The sequence below is a fragment of the Meles meles genome, chromosome 5 (genome assembly GCF_922984935.1).
Source record: "Meles meles chromosome 5, mMelMel3.1 paternal haplotype, whole genome shotgun sequence".
In the NCBI taxonomy this organism is placed as follows: Eukaryota; Metazoa; Chordata; class Mammalia; order Carnivora; family Mustelidae; genus Meles; species Meles meles.
In genome coordinates, this window is record NC_060070.1 from 9308910 (window position 1) to 9325664 (window position 16755).

General features: G+C 49.5%; 2 protein-coding genes across 5 annotated transcripts in view; one reads left to right on the top strand and one right to left on the bottom strand.

The window, feature by feature from the left end:
* Positions 1 to 2211, bottom strand: part of SYTL3 (synaptotagmin like 3) — an 81420-nt gene extending 79209 nt beyond the window's left edge. For all 3 annotated transcript variants that reach the window (XM_046006441.1, XM_046006440.1, XM_046006439.1), the window contains exon 1: positions 2061 to 2211. The gene's annotated coding sequence lies outside the window, so the exon portion shown is untranslated. The remainder of the gene's footprint in view (positions 1 to 2060) is intronic.
* Positions 2212 to 9086: 6875 nt separating this feature from the next.
* Positions 9087 to 16683, top strand: DYNLT1 (dynein light chain Tctex-type 1). 2 transcript variants are annotated; one of them, XM_046004589.1, is made up of 5 exons: positions 9087 to 9175; positions 12212 to 12253; positions 15389 to 15512; positions 15926 to 16003; positions 16291 to 16683. In XM_046004589.1, exons 1-5 carry the CDS (start codon positions 9149 to 9151, stop codon positions 16359 to 16361), a joined length of 342 nt encoding a protein of 113 aa, XP_045860545.1. In that variant the 5' UTR covers positions 9087 to 9148; the 3' UTR covers positions 16362 to 16683. The 2 variants fall into 2 exon arrangements, with proteins under 2 accessions (XP_045860545.1, XP_045860546.1); XM_046004590.1 differs by lacking the exon at positions 9087 to 9175 and adding an exon at positions 13254 to 13341 and having other exon boundaries at positions 12210 to 12253.
* Positions 16684 to 16755: the final 72 nt, after the last annotated feature.

Sequence of the window (16755 nt, forward strand, 5' to 3'; positions counted from 1 at the left end):
CAAGCCATAGCACATTTCTCAGAGGTTGATAGGGACAAAGGCAACCCCGGGAGGGGGGGGGAGGGTGCTGGGTCCGCTCCTAAATGCAGCTCCACACTTCGATCCATTTTGTCTGCAGAATATTCTGTCTCCTTCCTCGGCCTCACAGCAAAGCTTGACTGGCTTCCAGACCTGCCGAGGGGGCAGCATGAGCACCACAGCCCGGAGGGAGAAGAGCGAGGAGGCCAGGAGAGGAGTCATTCTCTGCTTGCAGGCAGGGGTCCCCTGTCCTTCCACCCTGTCCCCTGACCAGGGGACCGGGACAGTGGCAAGGCGGCAAATTGTGGGGGTGTGTGTGCATGTGACCAGGGCTGTCAGCGCTGACGGGATGTTGAAGGGAAACTGCAGAATTTTGTCAAAGCCCCACAGCCACAGCCCTCCAACGGGCCACGGCGCAGGTCACCTCGGGGGCCCCAAGCCCCGCTGCTCTGCTCTGACCACAGCGGTTTCCTTGAGAGGCTGCAGCTCGAGAACAGCCACGCCACCCTGCCTGGGACGTGGCGGGGGTGGGGGTTGAAACTGGTGTGTCACGACACCGCCCCTGGTGCTGCATGTGACAAGGTCGTCCCTTTTTGCTCCTGTGTGTTCTTTCTGGAAGCCTGTCGCAGCCGCAAAGAACAGCAGTCCACATGGCCAAGGCGGGAAATGAATGTGGATGACGCGGTCTCTGTGGTTCCAGCCCCAACCGGGCTGGGTTCGCCTCTGCCAGGGGAGGCGAGATGCGTGTCTATCAATTCTTTGTCTCTCTTGTCACTTAATCAGAGGTGGCTTTTCCAGGAAGCCGATGAGGCTCAAGGGTCAGCCTCCCCGGCTTGCATGGCCTGTTCAACGCCCCATGCCTGACGTCGTATTTGTTTTCTTAAAAGTCTCCACAAGTTGTATAAACATTAAATCCTTAATATGTGAAATTGCGTGGAATTGGAAATCTAGATATCTAGAAGACCTGAATCCTTCCCGACACAGGAGAAAGGGGGATGAGCTTCCACTTGCCACCAAAATCCTCCCCCCAGAAGTGCAGTTTTGAACCCAAGTTAAACACTGACCTCTTCTTAAGGAAGCGTAAGGAAATGAGAATTAAGATGATTCCATTGTCAGGCTCCTACTCATACTAATTGCTAACCTTGTTGTTGGACCGAAAGCAACTGTTTATTTAACACTTACTCTGGGCCAGTCTGACCAGGACTCACCTACATGACCTCAGTCTTCAAAACAACATTGTGAAGTAAGTACGCCCATTTTCCAGATGAGGAAGGTGAGGCTTGGAGTGCTCAAGTCATTTACGGAAAATCACACTCCAATTTAGGGCTGCTTAACCTCAAAGCCTTATGCTTTATTCAGGCAGAAAAGCTAAGAAGTTAGAATGTCCCACTATCTTGGCTGAATAACACTTTTTCTGACACTGAGTCTAACTTCGTAGTAGATCCTCACTATCCAGTATGTATTTTTCTCTCATAAACTCTCCTCTTGCCAAGAAATGCATTTGTGGGTTAAAGAAGCTTAACCAAAAGAAATTTAAATTAGATCCCAACTAATTCACTTTTTTAAAAAATTTTTAAAGTATATTTACGTTCCATGTCCAAACTAGAAATTATTGGTGACCAAGACAATCTGAATTTATGAAGTAGATTCAGAACAGAACAGTAATAAACTCTAGGTACACGAATTTACAAGCCACAGAAGAAAGCAAACAAACGCAATAAACCCAGTACAAATACAATATAAATGCCATCGAAACATATACCACCTTAAAAAAAATTCACACTCTGTAACTCAGATAGTGTGTTTTTGGTTTGGCTTGGTTTCTAAGTCTCAAGGACTTTCTCCATTCCCTTTAGAAGGTCACCCTACATTTTAAACGTATGCTATTCAATAAATTAGAAGTCATCCTCTAACTTTTCTCTGGTTTTGTCTCTTGCCCTCGCAATGTCGTTAACATAGCAGAAGTCACAATCACCGTCATCTCCACCCGCCTCGCCCACGGAAAAACCCACCGGGATGGCTGGACGTGGATGTTCTCCTACCTTGGCATCTGCTTCGAGAGAAGAGACAGGGGCGCCCGTCCTGGAGAGAAGGAAGTCAATTTTTCTTCACGTTGGAACAACTGACGCATTTCTCTTTCCTTCCTGTCTGGCCGGAGCCGAAGCGGTGCACCCTCAGGGCCCGCCCCGGGGCATCTGCCGCTGTCCCCACATCACCCGGGACCCCAGCAGCGAAGCCACCTGAAGCCACACCCAGGGGCTCTTGCACACCAGCGGTTTAGGTCTTTAGCAGGAGGACAGTCGAAGCTGACGCTCCTGAAACCCTGAAACGTTTCACTGCCCCCAAGGAAACCTCAAGAGAGACTAGAGCCTTGAAGATTCAAACGTGTTCCCCTCTGCAGGGGGTTTCACACCGACCTCAAGTGTGAATGACTGTATTCTGAAGAACAGCTGTGAACTGGAGAATTACCAGTCTGGCATTAACTTTGGGGGTGGGGGGTAAGGGGGTACCTGTCGCTGAAGTACAGATACATGGAAAATGGGATACAAGTTGTAAGCACAAGATTGTTCAGTCTTCCCAAGTGATCAAGTGATAGAATCATAACAGCACCCCGGAAACCCCGTCATCCGCCCTTCCAGTTACCACCTCCCCAACACCCAGCCCCGAAGGTGGTGGTTATCCTGACCTCTGACGCCACTGATTCATTGTCCCCTTTCGGTACCTTGTGTAAATCAACGTGTATCATGTTAACTCTTTTGGGTCTGGCTTTTAGGCCAGCCTGTTTATGACACCCAACCACACCATTGCACATGCTGACCAAAAACCAACCTCCATGCTTTGGAGCCAAAATATAATGTCAAGGCAGAGTTGGGAATAAAGAGGAACAATAGCTTTGTTCCTCTGCGGGGCAAAGGAGGCTGCAGCAGGCTACCTCCTCCAAGAAACTGCCAGCCCCGCCCGGAGGAAGGGGCTTGGGGGTTTTATAGGGAAACACAGGAGCTAGCGGATTTTGACAGGAGTTGTTCCTTTGTCGTGTCTTTAGGCTGGTCCTGGGTTCCTGAAATAAAAGGCTAAGAAGTGAGGAGGGCAGGTTTGCAGTGGAAAGAGGAAAGGTTACTTTAAAATTGAGTTTGCTGAAACGTTAGCGCCCCCATTTTGTCCAACTTTAGGTTTTTAAGGGGTTTCACATGTCGTTTGCTCATTCTTGTGGTGGCATATTGTTTGGATTTATACAAAGTTTCTCTACTGTATTATTTATTGATGGGCATTTGCATGATTCATCGTGTGGGCTAGTACGGATGGTGTGGTCATGAACATTCTTCTGGGGTGTCTGGGTGAATACTCGTCTGTGTTTCTGTTCCCTCTGTGCCTAGAAATGGAATTGTTAGCATATGCTCCATAGGAGTAGAAGCTACTGAACATTCTCCCGAAGTGGTTGCCAGAAACGAGTTCCGGTTGCTCCACATCTCCCCAGCACTTAATATTATTTGCCTTTCTTAGTTGATCCGTTCTGGTCAGTGTGTGTTGGTATGGAATTATGGTTTGATTTCATTTCCCTGATATTTAGGGTAGCTGAGAAATTTGAGCATATTTTATATGCTTATTGGTGAAGTGGATATCTGCTTCGATGCAGGGCCTGTTCAAGTCTTCTGTTTTACTATTGGCTTATCTGTCTTTCTGTTATTGACTTACAGAAGTTCTTTATATATGTAGGATCAGAGTCCTCTGTCAGATATTTACACTACATAGAGCTTCTCCCACTCTCTGGACTTGTGTTTCCATTTTCTTACTGGGCTCTTTTAAGGGTCTCAGACTCACTTCTGAGGGTGAGCTAGTGTGAACTCGAATGGAGAGAATGATTCAGGCAAGTCTGATGACGACCAAAGATAAGATGCACTGTGGGGCCTTGGGAGTCGCCAGATCTCTCTGAACACTTCTGGGCCTAGCTTTCCTCAACTGTGAATGAGGTTCACTTGGCTCATTCCTCTGGCTCTTCAGTTCTGGAATCTCATTCTTCTGTGCCCTGGGAATGTTGACCTGACATGGTACATTCCACCAGCAGAAGAGAAGAGGTGGGCAGGAGGGGGGTAGTGGGCTGTGATGAGAGGCAGGAGTGAATTAGAAGGGCAAGCTTTGGGGTGAGACAGAGCAGAGTGACCTTGAGCAACCGTATGGCCTTTCAGAGCCATTTCCTGGTGAGGGTCACAAGCTTCTCTTCTCATTTTTCGAGTTCATTCCTTTCACTCACAGATATTTAGGTATTGCCAGAGTGACCATGGTTGGGGACACCCAGCCCAAGAAGATCTTTGATACATAAAAACTATTTAGTAGTCATAGTATTATTTGCAGCCTAAGATACTAAGTGAATCCATTTAGGAATATTTGGAAGAAAATGCTTCTAGAATGAGGGAGCCTTATGACAATAATTTCCAAAGCAGGTGTATTACTTAGCTAGAGGTGCTGGAGCAGATACAGTAACACTGTGTGGCTTAAACCACAGAAATTCATTTCCTCATAATTCTGGAGTCTAGAAGTTCAAGATCAAGGTGTCAGGAGGATTGTTTCTTTCTGGAAGCCTCTGTCCTTGGCCTGTGAATGGCCGTCTTCTCTGTCTTCACAAGATCTCTCTGTGCTGTCTGGGAGGCAGTCCTACTGGATTAGGCCCCCCCATGAACTCATTTTAACTTAACTGTCTATTTGAAGACCCCATCTCCAAATAATGCCTTATTTCCAAACATGGAATGTCACATTCTGAGGTACTAGGGGTTAGGACTTCAACATACAAATTTGAGGAGGGACACACTTCAGCCTGTAACAGCAGGATATAGTAAGAAAATATGATAACTTCCATTTAGATTTATTTTTTAAGAAGCTAAAACTTAAACTTGATGAAAGCTTAAGAAATGGATTCATAGTTTAACGTATCACCAAGGAAGTGCACATAATTTTGAGATATATGCTCAAAAATTGTTCCTGCTACAGCAGCAAAATTAAAGAAGTTTGGAGACCACTGGCCGAAGGCCTCGGGCTACAGCGGACAGCAAGGAAGGGTTGGAAGATGGGTGTGGAGAGGCATTGGATGGCTCAGTTGGCTCAGTTGGTGGAACAGGCAACTCTTGATCTCGGGGTTGTAAGTTTGAGCCCCACATCGGGTACAGAGATGACTCAAAAATAAAATCTTTGAAAGAAAAAGAGATGGGTGTTGAAACTGAATGGGTATCACTTAGATCCCATCTGCAGCTAGAGAGGTGCCACAGGGCCAAGCTGGGGATTAGGCCAGAGCAGCAGTGGAAGGAGAGAGCCCCAGAACCGGTGAGCGGCCAGGAGTTGGCAAAGAGAGTGAACGTGATTGATCACCAACGGAAACCTTCTGAATGTTCTGTGTGCCGGGCTGCAGCCCTCTTTCTCCTTACATGTTCCGACCTGTAAACTCCAGCTGGTTAAGAGACTTGCTCTGGATGACAAAACGTGAGCAGAGTGACCCCTGCCTGTTACGAGCAGTGCCTCCTCTCCAGCACACAGGTCACTGTTCCCTGTCCCTTCCTCCTCCCTCCACGACTCTGGCATGGAGAAGACACAGGATGGAGCCATAGCAGACACCTGATGGTCATGTTGCATGAGTGACAAATACAGCTTTGTTGTTATCAACCCCCAGGAGTAGAGGGCCATTTGCTTTTGCAGCTAACTCAGCCTATGCTGACCAATCTAGCGTACTTTTCTTATACACAGAACTGAGCAACTATTTCATACCTACTATAGCATAAAAGTCGGGGCGCCCGGGTGGCTCAGTTGGCTAAACGTCTGCCTTCGGCTTAGGTGATGATCCTGGGGTCCTGGGATTGAGCCCCGCATTGGGCTTCCTGCTCCCTCCTTCCCCCTCTCCGTCTGCCTTTCTCCCGTGCTCATGTTGTCCCTCCCTCTCTCTCTCTATCAAATAAATATTTTTAAAAAATCAACCAGTCATGAAGAAATGCCAGCTGGAGGCCGCTACTGTGACGTAAGTTATCCTTTAGTTGCTGGATCTTGGGCACTTGGGGTCTCAGGGATGGGGCGGAGGTAGCCAGGGTCAGGGGAAGAGGGACTGCCATTTCCAGGCGGCATGGAGGGATCGCAGTCGATCCGCCCGGCGCTTCCCAGCTCACAGCAGATCTAAGGATTGGCATTTCTCAGCCAATCCGGTTCCCATGTAATTTCATAGCAGCGGACTCTCGCTGCAGATAGGAGTCAGCCACAAGTTTACTTTCTTTTCCATTACAGCACGGAATTCCTCAGGCCCGAGTGTTCGGCACTGCTATCTTTGCTGCTGAATTATTCTTATTATTGTCGGTATATTATTGTCGTGACTCCATGGAACACCTGAGGCTCACGGGCACAGGAAAAGGCAGGAAAACGCGAACGTCCACAAGATTGGATCTGGATGCTGAGGGGCCGCAGATCACAGACAACCCCGCGAGACCCATCTGTGCCTGCTGATACTCTTTTCTCGGGTGACACGGCTGTGACGAGCGGCCCACACTGGCTAAACAAAGGCACTGGCAACACCAATCCTTATTTTAAAGAGTTTCTATTTAAGAAATTTGATTTGAAGGGAGAAAGCACACAACACCTGCCAACCTACGGCTCACCTGCACCTTGAACAACAAACCAGAAATTCATTCTACCGACTTACTGAGCAGAAATGAAACATTTTTCTAAAACGTGGCTTCCAGAGACTGAGGAGCAGCTAGGAGTCGGCGTGTGCGCACCTGAGTCCGTGGGAAGGACATTCGTTCTCGGCGGACTCCGCGCGCTGGAAATGGCAGCTGGTGGACTGCCAAACGCCCTGGTGATTTTAAATTCCTTAGCCCTACAGAGTATCCAACCATTAGGCAGAATAGCCCAACATATCGCTGCATTTTTCCAAGCTCTCCATCACTGAACCTAGAGAATTCAAGGCCCCCTGTTTGCCAAAAGTTTGTTTTTAAAAATTTGCTGTAGAGGGGAGCCTGGGTGGCTCAGTGGGTTAAAGCCTCTGCCTTCGGCTCAGGTCATGATCTCAGGATCCTGGGATCGAGCCCCGCATCAGGCTCTCTGCTTGGCGGGGAGCCTGCTTCCCCCTCTCCCTGCCTGCCTCTCTGCCTACTTACGATCTCTCTCTGTGTGTCAAATAAATAAAATCTTAAAAAAACTTTGCCATAGAGATCATATCTCAGTCAACTCTGTAGCCTCAGCTCCAGCTCAGAGGCTTAAACCAAGTGAGTGTTACGTGTACGTGTGGAGAAGTGGACAGACACTTCAGAAGATGAACAGACCATTTTCTCCATTTCTAGGGGCAGACTCACTAGGCCATATGCCACGATCATTTGATGAATGTTCTTTGATAGTTAAAATTGGAGAGCAGCACCCAATGCACAGAAGCTAACGTCATGTAACATTAAAAAATTCACATTTAGTGTTTTCTGTTGATTTACGCACGTGCTGCTGAGCTTCAGTCACAACACGAAGTCTATGCGGTACTGATGCGCCATTCATCCCGGCAGCCACTCACACTCGTTTGAATTAGAAAGTTCCTAAAAGGCTGTGGAGCAATTGCTAAACAATGTCCCAAACCTGACGACATTCAAATGCAGACTGTCCCTCAGAATCTGCTCACTCTGGCTTTGCACATAATTCTGAGACACTTACCTAGTGGGCCTCCAGGGCCACCGCAGAGTGGCCCGAGAAAACTGGAAGATGGTGAAAAGACCCTTTTGGCTCCGGGGCGTGCTGCCGCTGGGGGCCTGGAAGCAGGCAGGCGGGAGAAGGACACCTAAAATGGGATCTCAGGTGAACCTGGGAAGGTCAGGAGGCCAGGACAAAGAAATGCCAGAATTAGAATCACATGTGAGGCACAAGGCTGTGAACCCTGAAACAGGTGAGTCGAAGCCGAACAAAACTGGAAAGGAAAAGGCAGTTCAGAATGGTCCCTTAGGTCAAGTGCCCCGGGCAGAGCAGCGTTGTGTCTCTCACCACTGTGCCCCTGCTCACCTGCCCTCTGGAGGTAGGGGATGGGGTGTTTCTCCACTGGCCAGCTCTCTGCAGTTGGCCATGAGGCGGAACTGACACCTTTGGGGAAATCATTCATTCATTCAATTTTAATTATACACCTACGTGCGCCAGGCACAACTGAAGGAGTAGGGGGGACACATCAGCAAATAAAATGGCTTCTGCCTTCATGGAACTTAGATTAAGAGGGTGGAAGCAAGGGTTTCTGATGAATTGAAATGAGCTCTGTAGCTTAATTCTACCACATCTCCAGGGCTTGTGGTCACCCCTTCTTGGGGGGGGGGGGGAGTCAATTTTAGCAACTGGGCTTTGGAGTGGTAAGAAGTGACAGTTTGATTTCCAGGACATAGTAAAACCAGGGAAAAAAGCCCCCAAAGGCAAAGACCTTAGCCTCAGAGGACATGCAAACAGGTGCCCATAGTCCAGCCCTTCCTGTACAAGGGTTGTAGGATTCCTAATTTGCTGAATGACCCCTGTATCCAAGTGTCTGTTTAGCTCAGTTTGCTTAAAGCAACCAGGAAGTGTGCAGCATTTTACAAAAAATTTCCACCCAGAATGGTTTTTTTAATGGTCATTAAAGAAAAAAAAACTCATTTACGTAGAAAATTTACCTCCGCAAAGGAAGGTTTCGTTCAGAGCTAAAGTTGCTTAATCCTGGATCTCCAGGAAGACTGAAAGCAATTTCTCACGCGGTTCATCATATTCAGAAATCCCTTTACAATTTGTTAATAGATGTCCGAACCCATTTGAATGTCCAAATTAATCCACACAGTACAAGCTGGAGGGAAGGGCCGGACCGGAGAATGGCTTTTGCACGTTTGTTTTGTTTTAGTTGCTGCGGTCCTGTGAGCCGCCGGGATACTGAGCCGGTTCCCACGGTAACCACCGCGGGTGGGGTGGGGTGGGGTGGGGGAGGACTCGAGGAGGGGCATCCCGAGTCCCCAGCCCCGCTACTCGGCCGTGGGAGGGGCCCTAGAGCGGGGCGGGTCCGGAGCGGGTAGGGGGGCGCGGCGCGGGGCGGGGCGGGAGGTCGAAGGGCGGAGCCTGAGTGCGCCTGCGCAGTGCGCGCTACTCAGGAAGGCGGAGGCGACGCGCCGGAGGGAAGATGGAAGACTACCAGGCTGCGGAGGAGGTAACCGCCGGCTCGGGGACTGGAAGGGTGAAGGCCGAGAACGCCCGGCGCAAGTGGGCGGCGACAGCCAAGGGCGTGTGTGGGCTTCCAGGCCGCGTCTGGACGTGGGCGGCGGCAGTCTCCGGAGCAGACTGACGGTCCCGGCGCCCCCCACAGCGCTGTGCGGTGACCCCCGGCCGGCCTGCTCGGGGCGTCGGCGCCGGGCCCGGGGGCGGGGCTCGGGGCTGGGCAGGGGCTCCCCGCGCGGCGGCGTGCGCCCCGTCGTTCTTCCGGGAGGGGTGCCGCAGCCTTGGGATTTCTTCCTGGGGCGGGGCCTCTCCCGTCCCTGGCGCCCCAGCCCCGCCGCGCCCCCTGCCAGCCCCAAGTCGCGAGCCATCCGGTGCCGGCCGCGCCCCTGGCCCCGCCGGGTCCCGAGCCTGGTTCCGCGCGGGCCTGCCACGCCCCCGACCTGCTGCACCCCCTCGGCCAGCCGCTACCCGAACCTGGTTCAGCGCCGGCCCAGCACTCCCCCGCCCCTCTCCACACCCGCGGCCCCGCGGCGCCCCGAGTCTGGGCTCCGCGCGGACCCACCACACCCCTGACCCGCTGCCTTCCCGCTGCCCCCGGAACCTGGCTCCTTGCCGCCCCGCCACGCCCCCGATCCGCTCCACTCCCGCCGCCCTGCTGCCCCTCCGGACCCTGTTCCACGCAGCCGGGGCCGCCGGGAGGCTGCTATCACTCGCTCCCTTTATTCGGCCGTGCAGATCCCCCGCCCTGGACTAGGTGCTCCGCGTCTGCGGGTGGGGAAGGCTGAAGGCCGCGTGTGCGTCTGCTGATGTTTTAACGCAAGACTCCAGAGTGATATGCACGCAAATGCAGTCGCATCTTTCAGGTCTCAGGCTGTGTGCGAAATGCAGAAGTGCGCTGTAGGAGAGCCTGCCTTTGTCTGCCGGCCCCAACCTTGTTCTTCAGTTCGGTGCTTACACCCACCCCGGCTGCCATCACTTAAGTTTCATTTTCAATTTGAGTTTGAGATGTCGGTGTGAGAGCTGCTCTTTGTGGGGGAAAGACAATCTCTCATTGCCTCGATGAAGAGGCAGGGTCAAGCACACAATTACTTGCCAAGCAGCAGACCTTTATTCTAACGGTGTGCTTCCCTTCAGTTTTAACACGCATCCAGGGAGTATAGCTGGTGGGGGCTATTACAGAAAAATAGTTGCCCGTTTTGTTCTTGCTAAGTAATAATTCTCATTGAAATTGAAATAAGTTGAGTCCTACATATTATGCAGCCCGTCAAAAATAAAAGCTTGAGGTGAAGTTGGTAAGGTTTGATATTTTACCGTTTTTGAAACTTGTAAGCAGGAATGTTTGGAGGGGAAAGAAAACATCTAAGGCTTAAGGACTGATGCTGGAGTTTCCGTTTTAATCTGATTTCCTAAGTACACGAATGGCCGTACGGTATCAGTGTTTGAATGCTGCGAACAACCAGTGGGTAATTATGAGAAGACATGGCTCAGGAGCACCTAGCAAAGGAAAAGCTTTTCCCCATAAACTAATACAGGAAAATAGCTTGTATGATAGGAATAGCCATAAAACAAACAAAAAAAGGGAAATGACACTGTAAAAGAAATCTCTTAATACTGGCATTCTCATTCTGGCTCCCACCAAGTGGAGTGGCTAAGGGACTTCATTATTCCAGATCTCACTTGCAGATCTGTGAATTGAAGGGCTGAACAGAGTATATGTTTACAGGAGATAAAGCCCTAGGCCCTTAGGAGGATGAGACCTTGACTTTTTTCTAGTAGGCGTGCCTTAGGTATTTGCTAATCCACGCCACTCTCTTCTGAACTAGCCTTTTCTGCATAGCCTCTGACTTCATGTACACACCTAGACCTTTGTAAGACTACTCTCAACTCATTGTTCTTATTTCTTATAGAAGCTGAAACTGCCCAGGGGATTCTGTACAACTCTACTTTTTCACTAAAAGTCCACTAAAATGCCCTTCAACCTTTTTCCTAGTTTAGCCATGTGGCTAGTTACACAGGGAGTTTTCCGCATGGTTTAGTATCATGGAAGTCCCTGGAAAGATCCTTTAAATCTCAAGAGAGCATTTGATCTGTAAGATACTGCAAATCTTCATTCATTTGGTGAGTTGGCTTTGTCTCCAAGCATGCCAGCTCGTGAGTACAGCAAGTGAGAGGGCTTCCAGCAGTCTGCACTCGATCCTTTGGAAAGAAAAGGCGTGGCGTGGCCAGGGCGCTGGTAGTCGGCATCCAGCAGGCAGGAAAGCTCACTGCCAGAAGCCGGGCACTCTGACCTTATTCCACTAGGATTCACAATGCCTGAGGGCCTGGGGCTGCCCTCTGGATGGAATGTCCAGAGCTAAGTACTGTTCGCAGCACTCAGAACCTTGTGCCCATTCAGATGTATCCTGTGTAAAAAGAAAACCATCTTTAAGCTCCCCGCCATTAGATTACTGGTGGCAGCCCACCTGGCTGCTCACCCTGGTATGGAACCGCTGTGCCCGCAGCCGGTGTTGTCCCGAAGTAGGACAGCATTAAAAAGGACGCATAACTCTGGGGAAATAGTATTATCATTGTATACTTTATCGCTAATGGTGGATAAAAACAAAACAAAATGTCTCTAAGTTTCAAACCTCCTAATCGGTTTACACCAGGAAAGGTGTCAGCTAATTTATACAAAAGTCGAGGAACTCATTAAACTTCTGGTTTATTAATGATCCTGATATTCAGCCAGTTGAAATGGAGAGAGAGATTGAATTTAAAGTCAGGCCAGCCTTTTGGCCCATGGCATGATTAAAACAAACCAAAACCCTTTAAGTTATATACATACTCTAGACTCCTGACTGCCTCTCACCGGCTCTGTGATCCTCAAAGAGCCACTCGGCATTTCTGAGTCTCTTGGTAAAATGAGAAATTTAGTTTGGCTCTAAGTCCTCATTTCTAAATTGTGTTCATTACCTAACGTTGCATTAATCAGTGCAGTGGAAACCGATCTTTTAAAGCCATCAAACTTAACTAATTTTCTTGCTTACAGACTGCTTTTGTCGTTGATGAAGTGAGCAACATTGTAAAAGAGGTAAGAGGAAGAATGCTTGTTTTTAAGATGTTGATTAATGGCTTTATGAGTGAAAATAATGTGTTCTAAATACTATCTTGGAATTGTTTCAACTGAGCCTATGTGTTTTGGCATTTCAAATAACAGTTTTTACTTCAGTGAATATGTAGATAAGAATTACTCCCATATTATGTAAATTATATATTTTAAACCAGACAAGAAAAGTAATATATTAGCATTATTATTGAGTATTACTAAGACTTGATTCTGTAACCTTTTAACATTAAAAGACTCATGGTCATGGTATACAAGTAAATGTTTCTGGTGTCGAATAAAGAGTGAATATAAAAAACTGATTAACTTCCAGTTACTTAACGACCTGATGATCCAGGTGGGGCTTACCCGTTTATCTTATATTCCTGAACTACCTATTTCATCATTTTCCACCATGGTACCTCCCTTACATGGTGGCAGTGGGAGACAAACTAGGGTATTTGTTCTTCGTTCATTGGAAAAGTACGTATCAAGGGGGCATTAGGTACTGACTATCGGGGGATTTACGGAACAGGGCGCGCCCAGGCAGGCACTTACCAAATCATCACACTGGAAAATGTAAACGTGGATTCCCTGTGTGTACCGTGTGCCACCGTACACGGTGCCGTGAGGCATCTGGTGCGTTCACAGCTGGAATCTGGAGAATGAGCAGGAGTCGTGTTAACTCCGCGAAGAGGGGCGCCCATTCCAGGCAGCGTGCACGTGCGCAGGCCCTGTGGCGGGACTGTGTATGGTGTGTTTGAGGGACTGAAATGAAGCAGATGGGCCTGGAGTAGTGCAAGTCCTGGGAAGGGAATGAGGCCAGAAAGATTTTCCTTATTAGTCCCTTCTCTTCCTGCGTAAATTGAGCAGAGACTGAAGCCATCAGCCAGAGGAAAGCCGTTAGATGATCGAAGTTTAAAGTGCCCGCCGAGAGCACGTGTGTAATTTGGAATTGACTCTAATGCAGCTTATTGTCTAATGCCAGAGTGATGAAGAACCACAACCTGTTTTTGTGACCAACACCAAAAAGCAAAATGATTTTGTTCTACCATATGCATTATTCGCCAGCACAGGTGATTTTTCTAGTTGTTGTTCAGGATCTGTAACGGTTTGCTTTTGTTTTCGCACGCGGTGTTTCTTAGGGAACAAGGGGTGGGGCGTGGGTAGCAAGAAGGTGCTGGAGCCGCAGTGGAACTGAGAAGTGGGGCTGGCTTGCTGCGAGGTCCCCTGTGACCTCACTTGTTTTCAGCATCGTCTTTGACTCAGTTGCCAGGCAACAAGTGCAGTTGAACAGAGACTCTTCCAGTCTCCACGGTGGCATAAAGTAACGTGGCTGTGGTACTCTCACGTGGTCACTGGCGTCAACAGCTTTTTCGCCCCTGGCAATAGGTTAATTCTTCCCTTAAGCTCTTTTAAGGATTGCTCAGTAATGAATTTGGGTGAGTCCAGAATTGGGAGGGGAGTTTTCCTCCCTCCCTGAAAAACAGTGAATTCCAAGTGTATGTGGAGAGAGCTGCCAAAGTTAGAGGTTTAGCTTGAGCGACGTCCCCCTCTTTTCACCACCCCCAACTTCTTTGACCAATATCCGGATCTGGTAATAACCGGGTCCTCTTAAACTAGGAGCACCTGTGTCCCCACAACCTCATTTTATCCCGAGTTGGGGAGGGGGCAGAATATGTCAGAGGATGAGAAGAAGCTATGATAATGGGGAAGGCCGGAAACTAAACGAGGTGTGTTTAACGTGACTGCTCAGAGTCCCAGAATAAACAGGTAGAAATCAGGGTGTGGTTATAGGTAGCTCTTTGTCCTCAAAAGCAAGATCACTGAGCTTTTGTCCCAGATAGTAGACCCTAATCTGTCTTGAGTGTGCACAACTCAGACCCCAGGACTGTTTCTCTCTGCATGTCTGAGGACAGAACTGGGCCTTCCCCAATGATTTCAGGTCACAACTGTCATCAGAATCCAGGTTTCTGGTTTCTAGCTAGAAAAGGGGTAGAGAAGAAAGTCGCTTAGTTAGAGGCAGGCACACTGGCATCAGCATAAAGAGGCCCGAAAATCCTAAAATGGTAATAGCCTAACTACAGACTTGAGCAAGAGGAGGGGCAAGCGGCTGTACGTATTCCTGAGTAACCTCTGAACCCTCTCCAGGATGCAGGATGGAAAGAGACAATTGCAAACAGAAAAATTCATCATAAGCTTAAAATATTTTTTGTAATACATAGGGCTCGTTTTTTATTATCTGAGAAGTACACTTATGTGTTAACATATTCCCAGAAAATGCGGGATAAAGGAAGTATTTTTGAAGACATGATTATTTGGGTAGGTTTGCATGTTGTCAGTCGTACAACCAGTAAGGATTTTTCTGTCTGCTGTACTTCTAAGAAAGGAATGGGCAAAGGAGAATATTTTGTAGCCTCAGTAGGAAAAAAAGATTATCTCCAGGTACCAGCTGCAACAGTCAACAGTAAATTCAGTCAACATGTTTTTAAAATTTGATAGATCCTATATAAGTGTGGATTTTAGAAAATGATATAAAGCTTATTTAATGAGGGGTGCCTGGATGGCTCAGTTGTTAAGCATCTGCCTTCAGCTCAGGTCATGATCTCAGGGTCCTGGGCTCGAGGCCCACATTGGGCTCCCTGCTCAGGGGAAGTCTGTTTCTCCCTCTCCCATATCTGTTTGTGTTCCTTCTCTCACTGTCTCACTGTCAAATAAATAAGATCTTAAAAAACAAGCAAAACACTTAATGAACGAGGACGCTGTTAAACAAAGGTGTATTTGCGAAGGGGTGCTCATGGCTTATGCTCACCTTTTTTTTTTTTAAAGATTTTATTTATTTGACAGACGGAGATCACAAGTAGGCAGAGAGGCAGGCAGAGAGAGAGAGAGGAGGAAGCAGGCTCCCCACTGAGCAGAGAGCCCGATGCGGGGCTCGATCCAGAACCTGGGATCATGACCCGAGCTGAAGGCAGAGGCTTTAACCCACTGAGCCGCCCAGGCGCCCCTTATGCTCACATTTTACGCAGATTATGTTTCCACAGTCTTCAGCTGAGGAACTCCGGTACCACCGCAGGGCGCTGGGCGTCTCCTGCCAACAGTGACCTCTGCTCTGTGTTCCAGGCTATAGAGAGCGCGATCGGTGGCAATGCCTACCAGCATAGCAAAGTGAATCAGTGGACCACAAACGTAGTCGAACAAACTTTAAGCCAACTCACCAAGCTGGGAAAGCCGTTCAAGTACATCGGTAATGCACCTCTGCCTCTCGTACACACTGCGGGGGTTCTTGAAGCACTGCCGAGAGGCAGGACTGGTGGCGGAAGAGAGGCGCAGCGGCGTGTGACCTCAGAGCACATGCGCAGCAGTAGGGGCAGGTCCCCGTACCGTGTCCGTGACCCCCGGTGGGCCTGGCAGGTGGCTGGAACAGTTGCAGGGCGCATGTCACAGGACTTCCCAGCACTTCACGCCAGACGCTTGGAGAGCAGGCACGGGGGTAGGGCGGGGGCAGGCTGTGGCGTGCCACTATCCCAGGGCCAGTCTGCCCCGGTGACTGTTCCATGGACACCTACCACGGGATCCACGTCCGAATGCTGAGAGTAGGCGGAGAGAAAGGTGTGTTGCCAAGTAGATTTCTCTGACAAACGTTTGTTTCCATTGCAGTGACCTGCGTGATTATGCAGAAGAACGGAGCGGGGCTGCACACGGCGAGTTCCTGCTTCTGGGACAGCTCTACGGACGGTATGGTCTCCCCTTTGCTCCGTGAATGCTTGTCCTGGGCCTTCCCTAGGCCGTGTGGCGCCTCCTCGACCCCGCTGAGACCTGGAGTTTTCCAGGCAGGGTTTTCTGGAGCACGCACTTGGATGTTTCCGGTCTTGGGATGCATGCCTACCAGGGTCCCCCGCTGGCACCTTGCAGAGAGCCCAGGCTGAGCGGCCTTCTCTGTTCGCGGGCCGTGCGGAGGTGTGAGAGGTCGGGGCGACGCGCCCCCGGCTCCCCGGGCTAAGCTCCGTGCCTTCTCCCCGCAGGCAGCTGCACCGTGCGGTGGGAGAACAAGACCATGTACTGCATCGTCAGCGCCTTCGGGCTGTCCATCTGAGGCTCGCTGGCCCTCCGCCTGCGCGCGCCTCCTCTCCCCACGGCCGCGGGCTCCGGCCAGCACCTCCCTCCTCCTCTCTCTCGTGGCGCTCACGGCGTGGAGGACAGCCAGGTGACTGCCCTGTTCTGTGAACGGCATAGCCACGTCCGAGGACTGTCATCCTGGGTGCTCAGGCCTCTGCTGCCACTCTCTTAACTCTGAATATTTCTTTTCAAAGGTGCTAAAAACTGAAATCTGCTAGTTTGAAACTTTCTCTCTCTCAGATACACTAATTTTCCATACTTTGTACTTTGGTTAGAATAATAAATTATTCCACTTTGAAGTTTGTGTTTTTCTTCAGAGTCTAAATGATACCACAAATGAATTCTTCAGACTTCACTAGTGATTTTACAAT

What these genes read in the sequence shown, in the direction of transcription:
- DYNLT1 (XM_046004589.1), top strand. Translation starts at nt 9,149, where the DNA reads ATGGAAGACTACCAGGCTGCGGAGGAG. An exon ending in TGAGCAACATTGTAAAAGAG is followed by an intron (nt 12,254 to 15,388) that starts GTAAGAGGAAGA and finishes TCTGTGTTCCAG; the next exon opens with GCTATAGAGAGCGCGATCGG. An exon ending in AAAGCCGTTCAAGTACATCG is followed by an intron (nt 15,513 to 15,925) that starts GTAATGCACCTC and finishes TTTCCATTGCAG; the next exon opens with TGACCTGCGTGATTATGCAG.